We start from the raw sequence: 21,107 nt of genomic DNA, 5'->3' as shown, positions 1-21,107 counted from the left end.
TGGATTTTTATATGTACCTCAGATAATTATTAAAATGAGAATTGTTTTAATGAGAACAACTACTCACAGACAGCAAGAAACATCAGGTTATATGCACGAGGCAACGTTCCTCTAATATTAGCTATGCAATTTACTTCTTAAGTTCATTACTAATTACCCAATTTATAGGTCAGAATACGTTTATCGACTCTCTGCTGCAGGATGGGATTGAGTAAGTGGAAGCTCTTGAAACATAATGCCGGGTGATAATGTCCTTCATTTGATTTTGACAGATCAGTTAGACAAGAATAAACTTCTGGGGAAAGTTCCTGCAGCACCGGGACGAGCCAGAGCAGTGTTAGAGCTCAGGAATGCAGGCGGTCTGCTTGCCAAAGGGCACACGGAAGTGTCGTGTTGCTGGGAGGGCGATGCAGAATTCCATGGTGAGCACCCCGCTGGGAACTGAGGGACACAAATGTTTCTGCTGAAGGACTCTGTTTGTGATGCGTGGGGCAAAAAGACTGACTTTGCTCTGTCCACAAACAAGAGCTAAAAATGCTCTTTCTAGAACCCTTCAATTGCATTAAAATGCAAACTTACTATCTATTTCATTGTGTTGCTATGTTTAGATTTAGCATATGTTCACCATTGTATTCAGTTTTTCTCTTAAACATTATGATATAAAATGCTGCCATTTGAATGGAAATAATGACTTTATATATTAATTCCTCAATCTCCTCTAGGCAATAAAAACAAATCAGAAGAATAAATGATTAATGTCACTATTTTTACAGATGGAACACCAAAAAATACCAACCAGAAGCAAATTTCGCTTCAATGCTGGAATTTGATTTGGGGGCACTTTATTGTATTCCCAATCTCTGAATGATATTTTTGTGTGTGATATTTTTCTTGTTTGTGTAATAGTGCTCGGGGGAAAAGGCATCATTGTCCTCATAACCGGAGCTGACCAGGCTCTCCAAACTCCAGTGTGTCTTTTCCTCAGTAATTTTTTCTTCCTGGAAATCTGTTATGTATTTCTCACTCTTTGTAGAATACTCATAAAAATTTGGACTCACAAAAGAAATCCATTTTTCATTGTTCGTGTAACAGAAGTATGTTTTATCTTATTGCTTGGGCACACAGAATTCTTTTTCCTGACAGTGACATTCGGTGATGGCAGTGTGGCCATTCGTGGCGTTCTGCCACGTCCTCTGGGTATGAACCACCAGCGCTGTACCTGGCCGATGATGGCTGGCTGTTGGGTGAGTGGACTTCCAGTCAGGCTGAGGCAGACGTGCCATATCTGCTCTCTGCCATTTTGTGGATCTAACCAAATTAATCACATCCGTGACATCCTCCCAGTGCTCAAGCTGGTCTGTGAGGACCCTTTCCTGCAGGAGATGCCGGTCTTTACGGTTCTTGTGCTGTTTATTATGATCCCCTTTTTGTTGATACTTGGCTCCTACAGTAAAGTCCTCTCCACCACCTTGAAGTCACATTAGGAACAGGATGAACCCCCACTTTCTCTACTTGCTCATCTCACAACATAGTTGTGGCTTTGTTCCGCTCTCCAAACATTCGTGACCCGAATCCAAACATTCTCCCAGGACGGACAAATTCCTCTCCCTTTCCTACGCCGTTGTCACCCTGGTGTGTAATCCCAGGATAAATAATCTGAGGAATAAGGGGGACAGGATGGCCTTGAGAAAATGGTACCTTAAAGTTCAATGCATCAGCCACTGATTTGAATGCATTTTCAGTTTTCTCCCTTAATTCTGCTTTTGTCTGATTGGAAGTTACCTTGTATTTTCCTTTTATGCTCCACAATGAATTGATTGTCCTTACTTATTCTTGAACTTGCCATTTTTGGCTGGACTTTCTGATATCCCAAGTGGTAATATTTCCAATAAGAAATGAATATTTTAGAAATCTTATGCTTAGTGGTCTAGTTTCTATCAGCAAAACTTTGCTGCTGATTTGAAACTGTTGACAGAAAAAATACAGTATCTTTTATCTAGTAATTCATGTCCCAATATTTCCCTAAAATATAGTGTATATTTTAGTTCCTCTTTCCATTCACTGTTATTACTTCATTAAAAAGAAGTCAGCTAGTAAAAAATACTGTATATGGAGAGCCTTTCGAGCACACTTGCTGAATGACTGTAGAACATGAACACATTTGAATATGTTAAAGTTTGCAGTGTAGAAAAGATGGAATTTTAATAAATTACATTAATTTAAGTGAGTGTAAAGGTGTAAAAAGTGATCCTGGCTTCCCATAATTCAGAAAAAGATTCAGATAATCTTTAAACCTAAATACTAAATGCAGCATGACTCTTAGCAAAGGTAATACATGTTTATGGCCTCGACTGTGAGAAAAGTAGCTTTAATAAGACTAGTAGCCATAGTGGAAAGCATTGATATGTTGAATGGAATTGATGAAGAAGTGCTCTTCATCCAAAGAAGCCATTCAGAGTGAAATTTTCAATACAAAATGCTTAATACACCACATATGAAGAAGTGCTCTAAATTCAAAACACAGAAAACTTGAGAGAAAATTTGTCAGGAAACTTTAAGGAGCATTTCACAAAAGATGGTAATCCAAATGACCAAGAAAATGAAAATCGCTCATCCGTAACCAGTAAAAGGTATATTAAAGTCAAATGAGATCTTGGCACACTCCTCAGAAACACACTTTTTAAATAAATGAATCAGTACTGACCATGCCCCAGGTGTAAATGGTGTGGACCAACGGGAGCTCTCATGGATGCAGGAATGTGCGCCCAGACAGCACTTTAGCCAACAGCCTGCTTTTCTCCAGAGAATTCTTATATTTTCTTTTGCTTTATCTTTCAATCAGATTTATTGGGGTGACACTGATTAATGAGATTATACAGGTTTCAAGTGTACAGTTCTATATCACCTGCATATTGCACTGTGGGCCACCCCCAGATTCCCACCACCGAACTTAAATCTTCTTCCTTCACCACTTATTTGACCCCCTTTACCATTTACTAGTAACCCACCCCCCTTCCCTCTAGTCACCACCACACTGCTGTGTGTGCCCGAGTTTTTGTTTGTTTGCCTGTTGGCTTGTTTGTGCACATGTGGTTTTCACTGTTCCATCCCACGTATGAGTGACAGCACATGGTTCTTGACTCTTCCTGTCTGAAGTGGACTGGACTTTAGCACAGAGCACAGACTCTGAGCAGTGGCCTGCATCCTGGCCCTACTGCAGACAAGATTGGACTCTGTCCACAGTGAGATGGATGAAGATGGGACATCGGGAAGTCAGGAGGGGAACCCCCTTAATTGGACCTCATACAGAATCCATACCACAGATCCCCACCCTCCTGTGCTGGTCTCAGGAAAATTTTTTCCTTTAGACATCGCAAGAACTTGTTTTCCACCAGTATCAATGCCACACTTCTATTTTTCCTGAAACTACTTCAGGAAAATTAATCACCCTTTACCTCAAAAAATAATCAACAACAGAAATATATTCAAGAGCGGAGAAACTACCGAATTGTTTGGGGGAAATGAATCAAACCTCTGCGAGGGCTTACTACAAACCAAGCCACATGTATTTTCCAACAAATGAAGGAATGACGTCCATTTCTGGTTTAGATCACTGGTCACGGCAAAGCAGTCTTCTTAGTGCAAGCACTAGGAAAATGTGCATAAGTTATAAAACTTGTATTTTAGAGGCATCACAGAGCTCTGGGAGAAAAAAGGATATGTGACAACATCAAAACTAAGGTTCATAAAGTCAGAACGTGATAGCCCATGTGGTTTTTTATACTTAGCTGGATTACAATCTGTGGCTGATGCAATGTCATGTTACTAAATATGTAACTTCATGTCTGCAAATTTCACTAATCGATTCAAAAAGTGAACACGGTTGTGATGCTGATCAATGGTGCCTGCTTCCTCTTTATTTACATAAAATGCACAGGAAGTGTCTCGTTTTCTAACTAATTCCTTGTTCAAATTAAAATTTAATTCCTTATAATTCAAGTTGAGTGTCTGTATGTTTAAAAGATTACTTTCCTATCTTTTCTGTGAAATGGTCCTTCATCTGTTTAGTTTGTTTTTTGGGGTTTTTTTTTGTTTTTTTGGACTGATCCTCAGTTTTTAGGAATAAGAGCACTGTATTTGAGATATTATTTGTAATTACTTTTCCATTCTATCGATTCTATTTGACTTCACTTTGGAGGTTTGCTTCTTTTTATAATGCAGAATTATTTATTTTGCAAAGAAGTTTTTTCAATTTTTCTGTCCTGCTTTCTAAATTTTGAGTTATAGTTAAATTTTTCTTACTCCAAAATTATTTAAAAATTTTTCTTAGAATACCTTTATCATTTCACTTTCTAAAATATTTAACATTGTGTATTGTTGGGAGTTTTTCTTGCTGCAGTATAAGGGATTAAGAAAAGTTTATTATTTATTATTTTTTCTTCTAAGGCTGCTAAGTTCTGCCAATAGTATTTATTTTGTAGTCCATAATTGCCAATTTGGTGAGCTCTCTTTGTTAATGATACACTCTCGTTTGTATTTGAGCCTTTTTCTGGGATTTGTACTCTGTGGCACCAGGAGATCTCTCTAGCCATGCATGATGCTACAGTGTGCTAATTATGAAGCTTAGAGCTCTGTGTTGGCTGAGCTACTTGGATGCGCTCCTGCAGTAGTCAGCCCTGCCTGCCCCTCACTCTGGTGCTGTGCTGGGTCATATCTTGGTACCCTGAGGCGTCCCACTGCCCACTCCTCCCTGGCCTTCCCTGGTGACAAATGACTCCTGATATTTTGTCAGAAACTCTCCTAGTCACTCGCCAGTGTCACATGACTATAGGAGTTTCCTGTCTTGTAAATGTATTTTCCTCATAAACATAAACCTTTACAAGTCACCATTTACTAAATAATAGGAAGGAGTATCCTGTTTTTGTCATGAGAAATTGATTCCAACCCAAGATTCTTAACCAATGTAAGCATTGAAAACAATATCTCTTTCCCACAATTGAAGCCTGTTTGCTTGGCATCTTTGAGTTAAAATTTTAATTTTGAACTATGTTTAATAAATACATTCTACAGCTAAATTTCAGGCTTGCTCAGGTGGACATGAAGAAACAGATACATTAGCTCTGTCTTCAGAACACTTATTACAACTGGTACATGGGCCAGCCTTTAGGAATCAAGGAACCTATTAGAAAAGAATGTTTTTTTAAAAAAATAAACAAGTTCGCCTTGGCTGCTGTGGCTCAGTGGATTGAACGCCAGCCTGCAAACCAGAAGGTCACTGATCTGATTCCTGGTCAGGGCACATGCCAGGGTTGCGGGCCAGGTCCCCAGCTGGGGACATGCTAGACGCCACCAACTGATGTATTCCTTGCACGTGGATGCTTCCCTCCCTCTCTCCCTCCCTCCCTTCCCATCTCTCTAAAATAAATAAATAAATAAAATCTTTTTTTAAAGAAATCCTTGTAAGAAAAACAACTTCAAGATTACCACCTAATAGGAGCAGAGGCTCCATAGAGAGCATTTATATTAAATAAGCTAAACATTGAATGCATGTCAATATGGGATGGCCTCAAACGGCATTGCTCAGCATGCTCTTTGTGTCTAAGAAACAAGGTGCACTGAACACTCTACTCCACGGAGAGACTCAGGAAGGAGAATTCTGGGTAAAGTGAGAGCTTTCAGGGGAAAAGTACACATAGCAAATGAGATGGTGCCCAAAGTATTGTTTTAATTAAAAATTTAAATGTGTCAGGTGGAAGAGATCCCAGGGGCAGGGACAACTATTTTATTTAAAGAGCATCTTCTGTTTAGAAAGAACACACTATTCTACGGCACATGAAACAAGTGATTTCACCTACATTAATTTAAAGATTTAAACCTTCTACAGTGAGAAAAATCAGCAACATCCCAAATAAAAAAAGGTAAATATGAACTACTTTATACTGACATTCAGCTTTAGCACATGTTTTTAAATTTAAAGTTAATATCGAACTTATAGTAGGATATGTGTCATTGCAGTGAAGCAAATCATGCACATTGTAATTCTATTAAATACAATGTATAGTGAGCGATAAATAATGACGTTAAATCACTTCAGAATACTGAAAACTGGAATATTGAAGAATATTTTTTAGGTGTAGATAATATTGTAGAAAACTTCAGTTTGAGCCAACACATAACAAATAAGTTTAATATTGATGTTCTCAGCTTGATGTTGTAATAGGAGATTTGAAGTAGAACAATCCATGAAATAAATGTCCAACCATTAGGGAATCCAAAGAACATTTATTTTAATGGGGAAAAAAAGATAAATTTAAGTACTTCTCAACATAAAATTTTAAGTGTTTTATTGATTTCGAGATTTAATTTGACATTTTATATCAAATGTACAGATACAGCTGAAACTTAGGTAGCTTTTTATATGTAACAAATTAAAACGTTCCCTTAATTATTTGGATTTATTCAAGGAATGAAATCTGGAATTTAAAATAAAACCATTAAAGATTGAATTTTATTTCCTTGAATAATAAGAACTTAAGCATTTACAAGAAAGAATAGTGATATAGATAATCTTGTTAAAGCACAAAAAAGTGAATCTATTTTTTCTACCTTGTTCTCCTCTAGAGAAAAACATGCACAAATCGTGCATTTTTCATGTTATAAATTTCTGACTTTATCACCAAAAATTGGCTTTGTACAGTTACAATTTTTATATATATGTATTTTACATATATATGTGTGTGTGTATATGTATGTATGTATAATCTTTAGCACCAGAAATCACTTTATTGAAGTAATGAATTAAATTACATACATTAAATGCTGCCATTCATAAATGTGCTGTGTACCATTCACACTTAAAAACTGGATTACACCCTGGCTGGTGTGGCTCAGTGGGTTGAGTGCCAGCCTGTGAACCAAAAGGTCACTGGTTTGATTCCCAGTCAGGGCACATGCCTGGGTCACAGACCAGATCCTGGTTGGGGGGCTGTGAGAGGCAGTCAAATGATATTTCTCTCACACATAAATGTTTCTCTCCCTCTCTTTCTCTCTCCTTTCCGCTCTAAAAATAAATAAATAAAATCTTTTTAAAAGTTCGATTACATTTCATGTTAATTCTTTTTTCCCTTTTAAGAATAATGACCTCACTTAAAAAGTATTTCATGCTTTACTTAGTTTTGGAATCAGGCACTTTCTGAAAGGCATATTGTGTATATTGGTCTCAAGTAGAAAAATACTCACAGTCCTCATCTCTCAGATCACGTAGTGATAGTCAGAGAAAAGGCTTCCGAAAGGGAGTAGCCAGACTGCAACACTAAGGGCTGGATGGTGACGTGTAATCTTAGTATTAGGTCCACAGATTAGAGATGAGTATAAACAAAAATATCGCAGAGAATTCGTGGAGAATTTTACAACACTCTGGTCATTGCTTTAAGGTCTCATTCCCTTCCTGAATAGAGGATAAAGCAGATTAGAGGGCATTTTTTCATGCAGTCTAGACCACAGAGTAAAATTTAGAAAAATAGAATTTAGTTGTAGTAACAACAATAATAGCTAGCGTTTAGAAATACTTTTATAAATGTCAGCACTTCTTCAAGTTGCTTTTGGACACATTAAATGAAGTAATTCATATTATAATCCTAAGTATTTATATGTGTGTTAGCCAATTACAACCTCGGGTGAACTATGGCACAGAGTATTAACAATGTGCAAGAGGTCACACAGCCAGCAGGTGGGGAAGCTGTAATTCAAATCCCGTCCATCTCGGTAGGATTACATTGCTCATCCACAACACTATAGTTACCCTCTGTTTGGGGGACGTGGTTCAAACACACCAGGGCAGAGAAATGAAAGGCAGAGCTGGGACACATCTTGAGCCAAGAGATGCTTGGGATGTGATACCTAAGGAGGACGACCCTCTCAGGATGGTACAATGCGGAATCAGCCACCTTTGCAAGGGAGTCGGTGCCTCTTAAACTTTATACCCACGGGTGTCACTCACTTTACTCCAGTCCTGGTCCCGATGAAATGAGTGGAAAACAATGGGGAAAAGTAGTTACCAACATGTAACTCAATAACTTTATTAAGTATGATTTTTTAGGCAATGTGTTACAACCCTGAGGAATAAAAATGTAAGAACATAATTCATATTCATAATAATAACTATGGAGCCATAACTAATAACAGATTAAAAGTGATAGGCAATTTTACCGATCATTCTGGAAGTAAAACTTAGAAAATTTAAACAATTGTTTAATTTCACAGAGTTTGGAGTTAGGATTGACACTCAAGTCTGATAATTAAAACGAAAAATCCTAGGCTATGACTTGCCGTCATAAAACTTTTGTGCAAATGTTCCAATTTTCTTAAGATATCCAAATTAAAATAGCAGTACACTGGGAAACAAACTTCTGTGCAAATGATCACAGTATCTGTCATTAGTCAGTGTCAGTATCTTTATGTCTAAAAAAAGGTTAGTTTAGAAATGGTTACCTAAAGTGTTGTTTTTAAAGAACAACAGAGATGGTGGAGGGGCACCCAATATATGGGGTAAACACCCCAGGTAATATACCCCACACCCACACGCACACACAGGTAACACACACATTCTAGGCCACTGCTGTGTGTCCAGGGTTTCCCTCCTTACTGCTCTCCGTCTCTGTGTTCCCAGGCAGCTTGTCCACAATAGAACCCTCTTATATTCCCCACTCACTATTCTACTAAAAAATAGCTTGTTTTATTCCATTATATGCAATAAAATTTCCTCTCTCTCTCTTTGTCAACTACCTAATAATATGAACTGTGTAATGACATGTACATTCAAGGTAATCAAATGATGGAAGAGAAATGAAGTGTTGCAATAGGCAGTTGAAAAAGTATAAGGAAAGCAATTTTTCTCTTTTTTAATTTCTTTTTGCATTAAATACTTTTGATTTTTATTGTTGTTCAAGTACAGGAAGATAATTTTTAATATAGAGCTGGATTGTCAAGAAGAGTAATTCATGAAAAGGGAGATTATATGGCAAAGCTATGGGTCTGTCTTCAACACCCCCAGTTTCTCCAGTGTCTGTGTTGAGCAGGACATGGTTTGGTTTATCCTGGGCTGTATTCAGGAAGTACGAACAATGACCTGAAACATAATTTAAGGGAATTTTACGCTGATAATCCCTAATATCTACACGGAGAAAATGAGGGATGTATTAATTGGAAACAGTTGCAGTGATCGTGAAAACCAATCTTCACGTCCAGATACAATGTAAAGAAGCGGCACTCACCCATGAGGGTAAAAATAAAGGCACACTGTTAATTTCCTCTGTCCACAGATGAAGCACCAAGAAAAACCACCAGAGGGAAATCTAACTAAGCCGATGGAATTTGTTCTCCTGGACTTTGCTGATGCGCCCCATCTCCAGTGGTTTCTATTTGGGTTATTCTTAATTATCTACATCATGATATTGATAGGCAATGGCACCGTGTTTCTGATCACAAAACTGGACCCTGCTCTCCAGACCCCGATGTACTTTTTACTGGGCAATTTTTCCTTCTTGGAAATCTGCTACGTGTCAGTTGTTCTCCCCAGAATGCTCACGAGTCTCTGCACCCAGAGAAGAACAATCTCTTTAGTTGCCTGTGCTGCACAAATGTGCTTCTTCCTCATGCTGGGAGCCACTGAGTGTTTCCTTCTGGCCGTGATGGCCTACGACCGTTATATCGCCATTTGTCACCCTCTGCACTATCCTCTAGTTATGAACTACAAGGTCTGTGTCCAGCTGGTGGCTGGCTCTTGGATCGGTGGCATTCCAGTCCAAATAGGGCAGACATTCCAGATTTTCTCCCTGTCCTTTTGTGGTTCTAATCTCATCAACCACTTCTTCTGTGACATCCCCCCGATACTCAAGTTGGCCTGTGGGATCTCCGTTGTAAAAGAAACAATGGTCTACATAGTTGCTATGCTGTTCGTCACAGTTCCATTCCCGTTGATCCTTGTCTCCTACGGCAAAATCATCTCTACAATTCTGAAACTGCCATCAGCCACAAGTCGGGCCAAAGCCTTCTCCACCTGCTCATCTCATCTCATAGTGGTGACACTGTTCTTTGGATCAGCCACTATCGCCTACTTAAGACCCAAGACTCAAGACTCAGCAGGAACCGACAAAGTGCTTTCTCTTGTCTACACTATCGCGACTCCCCTATTTAACCCCATGATATACAGTCTAAGAAACAAGGACGTCATAAAGGCACTGAAGAAACCGCTATGTAAATAATCTGCTCATTTATTAAAACATGAGTCTATCCACAGGAATTGATGTCTTACAGATCTTTAGTAAAATGTCAACAGCTGTTTATCTTCAACTCAACTTATCGATGTCCAAATTGAAAATTAGTTAAAACATTGAGAGATTTTTCTGTCTTCAGTTGTAGTTATGTATGTGTCCACAGAGAGCATATCATTCTTTGGTGCATTGTTTAATTTTATTGTGAAATATTTCTTCTCAGTCAGAATTTTTGACAAGGATCTATGTAATAGATTCAATTGTAATAGATTCAATTGTAATAGAGTCCCTGCTGTATCACATATTGGAAACTATGTCACTCATTTTCATAATTTGTCACAGAAATTTTTAAAACCAGGCTGGTAATGGAATATTACTTAAAATTTTATGTACATTTAGGCCTAGCAATGACTCAATAGAGAAGTTATGTTTTTAGAGAAAAAAACATCTTTCATTAGCAATGTACTTTCATACAATAAATGATGTTGTTACAATGATACCAGTGAATATTAGGCAGGAATTATGTGTATATCCAATTAAATATTATATATAATATAATCCACTGATATGATAGAACCACTATTATTATTAATATATTTGCATATAATAAGAAGAGCTTGGAGTAGTCATGGAAATGTTCACAAGTTATTGTTTTTAAGTATATTTTCCCAGAGATGACAAACGGGAGAGGAAATCCAGGGAAAAGGAAATAAATGTTTATAAAAGTGAGCATCTCCTATAAAAACACAGGTATCACACGCATACTTTGTGCACCAAGTATGCACACATATTAGAAATGATCAATTAAATATAATCATCAATGTTAACTATGGAAATCTCAGAGTAAATCATTTCATTATTTTTCTTTGCTTTACTGAAATTCTGCAGTGTATTACAATAAACCTGTGGTATTTATGTAATCATACAAAGCACACAATAAATTTGATTCACTGTGAGTAAAATCATAACATGTATGTGCCATTTTTCTGCAGATATCATTTTCAAACATGCACACTCAGCTAATGAACCCGTGACATAGACAGGCAACAGATCTCTGCAGGACCAGGGCCTGTCACCAACACTCATGGTGAAGCCTGCAAAGTTCTTAAAGTTTTTTCCCATTAAAAAAATGTCAGTTTTGCTTACATTTGCATGGGCATGACTCACTCCACATAAGTAGACAAGAGCAGTATTTCTTTCCCCTGGAAGAAAACAGCCAGATGATGTGTGAGCAACCCTGATATAAACCTAAGAAAAAAATCAGTCCCGGCTGAGAGCAAAGCAAGCAATTACTGAGTCACCAAGATTCTAAGAAAATGCAGCTATCAGAAACTATAAAAATCTAATGGAAATGAGTGCATACGGGGTGCACATAGAATAAAAAAAAAGAAAAATATAATAACAAAAAATTCCAAGCAGAAATTACATAACCCTGAAGCTATTATGGTGGAAAGAACTGAGACAGAAATTGAAAAATCCTTTCGTTCTCATTGTCCTTCCTGAATAATATAGAAAAATGTTTGAGAAGAGATAACTAACAAAAAACATTTTAAAATATTAATATCTCTAATATAGTTTTTATTGCTGTTCAACTACAGTTTTTTATATTTTCAGCCCACCATGGGCCTCCACCCCACCCATTCCCACCTCCCACCCTCAAACCCCTTCTTTGGGTTCGTCCATGTGTCCATTATACATGTTCCTTGGTGGACCTTCCTCTATGTTCCCCCATTATTCCTCTTCCCCTCCCCTATGGTTACTGTCAGTTTGTCCTTTATTTCAGTGTTACAGGTTATATTTTGCTTGCTTGTTTTCTTTGTTGATTAGGTTCCACTTAAAGGTGAGATCATATGGAATTTGTCCCTGACTTCCTGGCTTATCTCACTTAGCACAATGCTCTCCAGTTCCATCCATGCTGTCATGAAGGATAGGAGCTCCTTCTTTCTCTCTGCTGTGTAGCATTCCAGTGTATAAATGTACCGCAGTTTTCTATCCACTTGTTTACTGACGGGTACTTAGGTTGCTTAGCATTTTCTTACTTTGAAAATCTCTATAACGTTGCTAGTAATATCCTTCCTGTCATTCCTCACTTTAATCATTAGAGTCATCTGCATTGTTCTTGATTACTTTTCCTAATATTTGTCAAGTTTTTCAAAGAACCAAGCCTTTCATTTGACTGGTTCTATTTATTTCTATTCTCAATTTCATTTTTCTACTCATAGTTCTTTTCTTCCTTCCACTTTCTTTTAGTTTAATATTTTCTTCTTTTTCTTACGTATAAGGTGGGATCATTTTCTTTGACAGCATAGGCATTCACAGATATAAATTTCCCTCTGGGAATGGCTTTTTTCTGCATTCCCTTAATTTTGGTGTGTTGTATTTTCATTCCCATTTGTCTCAAGATATTTTCTAATTTCCTTGGTGTTTTTTCTTTCACACATTTGTTGCTTAAGACTATGTTGCTTAATTTCTACATATTTGTGAATGTTTTCAGTTTTCCTTCTGCTATTACTTCCTAATTTCATTCCTTTGTGGTGGGAAAAGATACCCTGGATGATTCATTCATTTTAAGTTTATTGAACTTTGTTTAGTGACCTAACCTGTAGCTGAGCCTGAAAAATTTGTCATGTTCACTTGAGAAGAAGGTATATTCATGAGTCTATGGGTCACACATATGTCAGGTCTAGTTGGTTTATAGTGTTGTTTAGATCCCGTATTTCCTTATTGGTCTAACTTCTAGTTCTTCTATACATTATTGAAAGTTGGACATTGAAATCTCTAACTCTTATTGCAGAACTGTCTGTCCTGCCTTTAATCTGTCGATTTTTTCAGTGTGTTTATAATGATATCTCTCTTTTATGGATTGATATATTTATCATTATATATGGTCTTGCTCTTTCTCTTGTAACAATTTTATCTTAAAGTTGTTTTATTTTATTTTATTTTATTTTGGCCTGAGAATAAGATAGCCACTCCAATTCCCTAGTTACTGTTTGCATGTAGTCTTTTAAATTATATAGCAAAGAAAATGTTACAAACAAGAAACACCAACATCAGCTGTGAAGCACCACCAGGATGGGTGCCTGAGCACAAAGAATGCCACTTTGGCATACTGATTATTTTGAAATACAGTTACTTAAGAAAGCTGGTGCTTGTCATACATTGGAGGCAACAAGAGTTCCCTGGTTCACACATCCTTTGCATATATTCTGAATACTGTGACAAAGAAGGTTATGAATCATTTTTTCTGTGATGCCCTCCCCTGGTGAAGCTAGCCTGCACAGACACATCAATAAATGAGTGTGGCTTCTCTCCACATAGGGCAGCTCAGTGGAAATGATCTGTTTTATCACATCATCATCACCTACTTTTTCACCTTTTTCTCAGACTTAAAGATCCACTTTATCACTGGGAGGAGGAAAACCTTCTCTCTATGGGCCTCTCGCCTGCTTTCTGCTGCCACCCATCAGGGGAGTCTTCTCCCAATATTGATAAATTTATCTCAGTTCTACACCATGGTCATCCTCATGCTGAACCTGCTGATTCATAGTTTGACAAACCAATACGTAAACGACACCACTAGGAAAGCCACAGGACTGAAGGCAGATTCCTTGTGAGATACAACTCTCCAAGATGCGTCTAATTCCCTAATTCCAAGCTCTAACTGGCAACCCGCAACAGCATAACCAGCACACACACAACTTCTCTCACAAGAATTTCATCAAACCCTTGTTTTTCACATAGTCCACTGCAATTTATAACCCCAACGATAAGAAAACATTTAAAAGTTTTAAAATCACTCCTTAAAGTAAAAGCTGCCACAGACTGTAACCAGTTGTCACAGGGGTATCTAACCTGCAGCCTGTGGGCTGCATGTGGCTCAGGATAGCTGTGAATGCAGCCCGACACAAAATTATGAATTTATTTAAAACATTATGAGATTATTTTGTGATTACATGTTGCCAGGTATTTAATGCTTGGTCCAGGACAATGCTTCTTCTTCCACTGTGGTCCAGAGACACCAAAAGGTTGACACCCAATAAAGGATATAGCAAATACCTCAAAACAGTGTGTGTGTGCAGGCAACATCATGTATAGATTATCCATTGGCAAGGGTAGATTACTGGATGAGGGAAGAAGCCAGATTCCCTGATTCATATGCCAGCTCTGTACCCAGCTATTGAGTGGCACTTTGAATAAGTTACTTGATTTTTCTATGCCTCAGTTAACTATCTGTGAAATGGGGAGAATATACTACCTATGTCATTGATTATTACATGATTAACTAAGTGAATGATGGGAAGACTGCCTAAGCCATTTGAAGCACTTCATGGGTGTTAACCATATAGATGCCTGTGACCCACACAACAATCTTAGAATTATACTCCAGGGAAACCAATGAATATGTTCACCCAAACACATGTACAGAATATTCACCATTGAATTATTTGCAACAGTATAAAACTGAAAACAACTCATTTTTCCTCAACACATTAAACCAGGAGCTGACACACTTTTCCTTAAAGTGATAAGTAGTGCACACTTTTTAGATTCGTGGGCTATACAATTTTCCACAACCACTGAGATTGGCCTTTGTTTCATAAGAGAAACCATCGACAATATGTAAAGAAATGGTGCATCGCAGCTTCAATAACACTTCACATGCTGTAGTTTGCTGACCCATGGTCCAGATTTGACAAATTACTTCATATTAAGTTTATATGTTCGAAAACTACACAGCACTGATGATGAATGAACTGCTTCCACACGCAACAACACAGAGAAATTTTGCAGACATAATGGTGAGTGAACAAGCCAGACAAAGATGGGTAAAAAATTATATGATTTGACTACTGTATACCTCAAAAATGCACAAACTGATCTAGCATACTGGACATCAATTTGTGATGGGTGTGGGGATAATTTCTGAGATGCTAGCAATGTTCTTTTTCTTTTGGCCTGGTTCTGGGTGCACACGCCGATGTATTTTTTTCCTCAGCCACCTCTCTTTCAGTGACTTCTGCTACAGCACAGCAACTGGATCCAGAACACTGATAGGTTTCTTTGCCAAGACGTCAGTTCCCTTCAGTGGCTAATATCTACAATGCTTGATCTTCTGCACCTTTGCACAGTCTCAGTGTCTGAAGTTCGTGGTGATGGCCCTGGATGGGCACAAGGCCAGTGGCAACCCCTTCCTCTTTACATTCCCCATGTCCAGCATAGTGCGCACCCTGCTCATGGCTGGGGAGCACATGGTGGGAATTACGGATGCTTCAGTAAATACAATGTTAATGTGCTGCTTATGTTCCTGTGGGTCAAATGAGGTTAGCCACTTCTTCTGGGATGGCCCACCTCACCTTCTGCTGTATTGATGAGATTCGCAACTCAATCAGTTGGTGATATTCACAATTTTTGGCTTCATTAATTGATTACCATGTCAGAACTTTGTGTGCTAATTGTTATATATCCCGGCACTGATGAAGACCAACTATGCTGAGGGGAGGTTTAAAACTTAGTCCACCAGCACCTCCTACTTAACTGTTGTGGTAATTTCCCAGGGGACTCGATCTTCATGTATTTCAGGCCAAGTTGCTCCTACTTCATAGATCAAAACAAAATGAGCTCATTGGTCTACACCCTTGTGATTCCCATGCTAAACCCTGGGACTTATGACCTACAGACCAAAGATGTGAAAGAGGACCTGGAAAAACTTAGAAACAAAAAATGGCTCCATTGAAAAAGTATATATTTGCATGCATGTGTGTATATGTGTGTACATATATACACACATATGTATACATATATACACACATATATGTATATATATCCCAACATTACATACACTATGTTCCAAAAATGGGAGTTTTGGATTCATTTGGCATGAACCAATAACTATTTGTACGATGTTTCCCCACACCAAAATGTGTCATTTTCCTAATTACTCCATGCTTTCTTTTATTCCTTCAAGGTATTTGTGCTACTTTCTATTTGTGGAAATTCTGTGGACTTCTAGTTACCAAATTTTTATTGCATTGATCTTTTATTTGTGCATTAATTTAATTTTCTATAACTTACCGAGAATTTCCAAAGTCTCTGTTGCAGTTCTTTGTGCTTTTTATTCCACAGCAACTCCTGCAGCTTTTCTACTGAGGAAGCTTATCATCTGGTGGAAGTGACAAATTTTGATAAATGATCATTCAAATTATTTATAATAAACTATAATGATGCCATAATGAAAAAAGACTGGGCACTAACATCCAAAGCATATTCAGCAAATAGAGGAAAGGAAGATAAAATATGTTTCCTGACATGAACACAATTACCTGCAATCAAAAAGATAAGTGGGAATTAAGTGAGAGCTTCCAGTAGTTAGAGCAGCATTCTAGGCAGATGGATCAGCTATTAGAGAGGCCTTGAGTTGGACAAAACCATGTCTTTTCTCTGGGATGTAAAAGCTTAATGCAGACCAGCGTGGCTAAGGTATAAAAAGCAAAGTGGACTGGCCTCATGACTCAGTCCCTGGGCTGCAATTCACAATTCATTGGCATCCTCCAGGGGCTGTCCTTCCCTGCAGCACTCTCTACATTGGTCCACACACCATCATGTGCCCTAGGACATTGATGAATCCATGACTCTGTTCCCTATTCACTACCATCAATGTGGGGTTTCAAGCACTCTGAGACTCAGGACTGTGCATTCTGTTTCTTTACCCAAACACTAGCATAGCACCTGAAAGAAAGATACCAAAAATGTTCATTGTTACTGAAGGCTTGTACATCTAAGGAGAAAAAATTCACCGACAGCCCAGTATGTGCCTTCAATTCATTTTTGATATCTCCTATGCAAGAACATAAAGTGGTTGTGGATGATAAAATAAGGGAATGTTAAAGACATGCAGAGAAATTATTTGGAGAACAAATAAACCAAATAGCATTTATCAAGATATTTGACAACTTCACATGCTTATGCTCAACTTTGTTCATGGCCAAATTACAGGAAGTGGCTCGTTTAGTAAACAGGCACAAGGACATGAATTTGAAGGACCACACAAGAAGCAAGGGCAATCTTAAATTTTTGCCACAGTTACACAAAACCAGAAGTCATTCAATATCTAGGTGCAGTTACAAAATGCTTTTGAGTGAGAACATTTCAGATTGCTAGGGAAACCCAAGGAGGAAAAGGAGGCTGCTCTGTTCTCTAGAGAGGTATTGTTTCTGGGATTCTGAGACACAATACAGTAGAAGAACAACAGGAGATGCTTCTTGTAGTAATAATATGTCCATTTAACCCATGGACTTGGAAGTTCTACCTCTGAACTGGGTCGTATCCTGAACAGCAACGTGGCAGGAGTGCAACTGACCTAGACCAAAGCCCAAGCACAGATGGTTGTGGACCCTGAAAGCAGAACGATAACAGCATCGAGCTGGCACACTGTTCCCCTGTAACACAATGGAAACATGTTTAAAATCAGACTGCATAATTTTCTAGCTACTCTAAACAGATCTGAGTCTAATGTGTGAACTAAAGAGAACTAAAAAGAAGGGAGAAGTACAAGGCTTTAGTGATTCTAATAATGTTCTGTTTCTTGGTCTGGATACTGATTACGAGGATATTTTTTAAAACAAGTTGTGTACTTAGCACTCACATATTCCCTGTGTGTACGTGCTGCACCATGCCTCACCTGAGATCAGCTACCATGAGAAAGATTCTCAATATTAATACCAAGTACCTGCCTGAATGTGGAATGTCTACAGCTCTCACCCACTGACGGAATTCAAACTAGATGTTCAACTTTGGAAAACTGAGTGGCAGCTTTCTATTGCAGCCGTCCCCAAAATCCCCCTAGTACTTTTGTACCCATCAGAAATGAGAAAGTATGTGCATACAAAGGCTGTACAAAAGTGATCAATGTAGCATGATTTGGGATTTGACAAAAATAATTAGTGTGATTATTCATTGCAATACTACACAGCAAAGAGAATGAATAACTATCCTCATGTTGCAGAACAGACGGGGTGGGGGGATGACCCATATACTATTTCCAAGGGATCCCCCACTTTCTTCCTGGGGGTCCCCCCTGCTACTAGGTTCGCCTAGCCCACTGCCAGGGAGAGACATCTCTCAATGCCAGAGATTGATGAAAAGGAAAGGAACTATTTATTTAAAAGTTATATAGACTTAGAGCCATGACTTAATGTCTTCATTAAAATACTAAAGTCCTTTAGAATACCCACAGATGCACACAGTCCTTCTATCTTCCTCTGCCCAGGCCTGGGTCCCATATCTGAGGAAAAGTAGAAGTCTGTAATTCAGGCTCCCAGCACCATCAGTTGTGTCTCCCCCACAGCATCCCCACTCTGCTGAAGCCTCATGGTCCTCTCTCCCTCTTCTCTGCCAAAACCTCATGATCCTCTCACCTGTATGGCTGAAGGGCCTGAGTTTAAATTCCAGCACCAGTCTTCCTCTGCAGCCCCATTTCCTACTCCTCCTACATTCAGTTACCCCTACCAGCATTCCCAGGTTCTTCCAGCTTTGCTGGGCTGCCATAGTAAGTCTGGGCAGGTGTGGCCCCTTGGCATGGAGCCAATAATCTCCAAGCTCTCCCTCAGGTGCTGGAACCAGAGGGAGTTGCCTCTCAGTTACAACTTGGCTGGAAGTCACTTCCACCCCCTTGGCTCAAAGCTTGGCCACAGCTATTGAACATATCTATGAAACCAGTTAAAGGTTATAGATATGTTAAATGACCATGCCAGAGGTTAGCTGCACAGCTATTGCTGTACAAAACAACTCTGAATGGCCCTGCTCCATGTGTCCCTTCCCCCAGCTCAGGCTTGTGGGGGTGGGGACATCCTATATATATTTTTCTGGTATTTTCTGGACACCTTGAGTTCTGCACCCCATTACAAATCCTTATGTGGGGCCGCCCTCTTCGCTGCACCCTGATACACTCACATGTAACAGCTTGGGGGAGTCTCATATACATAATACTGAATGAAAGGATACAGACGTGAGAGGATAAAAGCAGAAAACTGTAATTCCATACTTTATAAAAACATACACAACGATTTGCCATTTTGGCATCGATTGTGTTACAGTCCACAAACAGTCTCTGAAAGGCTACTTTTCAGATTTTTGTTCAGGGTTTCGATGCAGGCACATTTGAACTTTCAAAATTGTACATTTTAAAATACACGTGTACGTATCTTTAAAAAGTTTTCCCAAAACCGAAGACTACTTACTATCAGATTGTAGGCAATTGTCTGATTTCTGTTTTAGATTTCTCTCATTTTTATCTTTATTGGACTGAAAGTATGCTGTGAAACCTATTAGAGATTTTAAATCACTAACAGTTTCTTTATACACACATTTTCAAAATGTTATTGTAAAATTAACAAAGCCTACGACTTCCATATAAACTATTTCATTAAATGATTGTCTTCTGTCACCAGAAAGTGCTACCTTACTGATAAATCAGAGGTATTTTTAGCAGCCTCCAGTAACTACTTTCCTTGTTCCTGACCCAGGAAGCCTTACTGAACTGGTTTTCCTTGGTGGCTCTGTCCTGTGCTGCACTTTGTGATAAAGACACAGGCCTCAGGGCCAAACAACCATTGTCTGGAAGAAGGAGATTGTGAGTAGACTGTTCTCTCTGCAGCACTGGGTGTGGAGTGCCTGGGATCTCAGGAAAGCCCTGTAGACATAGAAAATCTTTTCTCCCTTGTTTGCTCTGAAGTCTTAAATTGTGTTGTGAATCTTCCCCACTCCACATGTAGTTAAAGAAAGCCATTCTATTAGAACATAAAACCTTTGGGAATAATTCAAATTATCTACTTTTTGACCATATGTTGCTCTCCATACTCTGGATGTCATGGGGAGTGGGAGTTACACTACAGGGGCTCCCAGTTTGTGAAGATCACCTTTGGATCCTGCTGGAAGGGGGTATCCCCTGAGGCAGCTGACATCCCAGGAGACAGGGAGCACCTGAGGGGAAAATGAGGGTGGGGAGGAATCTGAAGAAGGTGACCAAGGAGGACTCTGCGTCCTCCACACACATCCCAGTGAAATACGACCAGGGCAGTGGAGCACTTTGGTCCCACAGGTACAGCACTCTCTTGTGTTTACCTGGTGGAAAAATACTTAGGTGGTTTTTCAACACACCTAACATTTCTCCTAAATCTGTAGTTCTTTCTCAATCACCCTGCCTGTAGAAAAATAACACATGACAAAACATGTAATTAATTGTATCTGCCACGTATTCCTGAGAGGCCGTGTTCAACGCCCAGCGGGCAGACATGGAGAAGGTGATATAACGCAGCTCAGTGGGGAGGCAGGGCTGAGCCCTCCTGCAGACAGACTGGGTGGAGCACGGAAGTCAGTGCACCTGGACTTGCTGTTCATCTAATGTCTGTGTTTGATTTCTCTAGTTTTTATCATCTTTGGACTGAATGTATGCTAAAAACCTATAAAGGGTACGTAATGTTATACAAAATTTTAATTACTTTTATCAATCTAATTATTTTAAACACATATACATAAATGGCAGGAAATACAATGAAATGCAAGCATGGATTGTGGAGGTGGGAGGATATTTTATTTTTAATCTCTTACCAATACTTTGTATATTTTAAAAGAAATATTTCATTTTATAACGCAAAGCATTTTTTAAAGATGTGTCTTCAGGAACAGATATTCAAATGAGTTTATGCCAAGGGTTTGCAGAAATACCCGTGGAAACTACATCACTAATCGGATTTTCTTTTTGTGTTCTTCTATCTTCCACTCCACTGTCACTATTTGCACAGAACAGAAGGGGTCACATACAACACACATAACATA

At 38.7% G+C, this 21,107-nt stretch overlaps 1 protein-coding gene across 2 annotated transcripts; it reads left to right on the top strand.

Moving 5' to 3' along the window:
• The first annotated feature begins 291 nt into the window (after positions 1-291).
• Positions 292-11,109, top strand: LOC128780989 (olfactory receptor 10AG1-like). Of its 2 annotated transcripts, XM_053924969.1 has the most exons (3): positions 336-422; positions 1,144-1,244; positions 9,321-11,109. In XM_053924969.1, exons 2-3 carry the CDS (start codon positions 1,200-1,202, stop codon positions 10,260-10,262), a joined length of 987 nt encoding a protein of 328 aa, XP_053780944.1. In that variant the 5' UTR covers positions 336-422; positions 1,144-1,199; the 3' UTR covers positions 10,263-11,109. The 2 variants fall into 2 exon arrangements, with proteins under 2 accessions (XP_053780943.1, XP_053780944.1); XM_053924968.1 differs by lacking the exon at positions 1,144-1,244 and having other exon boundaries at positions 292-422.
• The last annotated feature ends 9,998 nt before the right edge of the window (positions 11,110-21,107 follow it).

Source organism: Desmodus rotundus, chromosome 5 (genome assembly GCF_022682495.2).
Source record: "Desmodus rotundus isolate HL8 chromosome 5, HLdesRot8A.1, whole genome shotgun sequence".
NCBI classification, from domain to species: Eukaryota; Metazoa; Chordata; class Mammalia; order Chiroptera; family Phyllostomidae; genus Desmodus; species Desmodus rotundus.
The sequence above is the reverse complement of the archived record's forward strand: the minus strand, read 5'-3'. Positions and strand labels throughout refer to the sequence as shown.

Bases quoted from the DNA above. Each gene is read 5' to 3' on its own strand.
- LOC128780989 (XM_053924968.1), top strand. From the start codon at position 351: ATGCAGGCGGTCTGCTTGCCAAAGGGCACACGGAAGTGTCGTGTTGCT. The intron at 423-9,320 runs GTGAGCACCCCG...CTCTGTCCACAG, and splicing joins GGGCGATGCAGAATTCCATG to ATGAAGCACCAAGAAAAACC.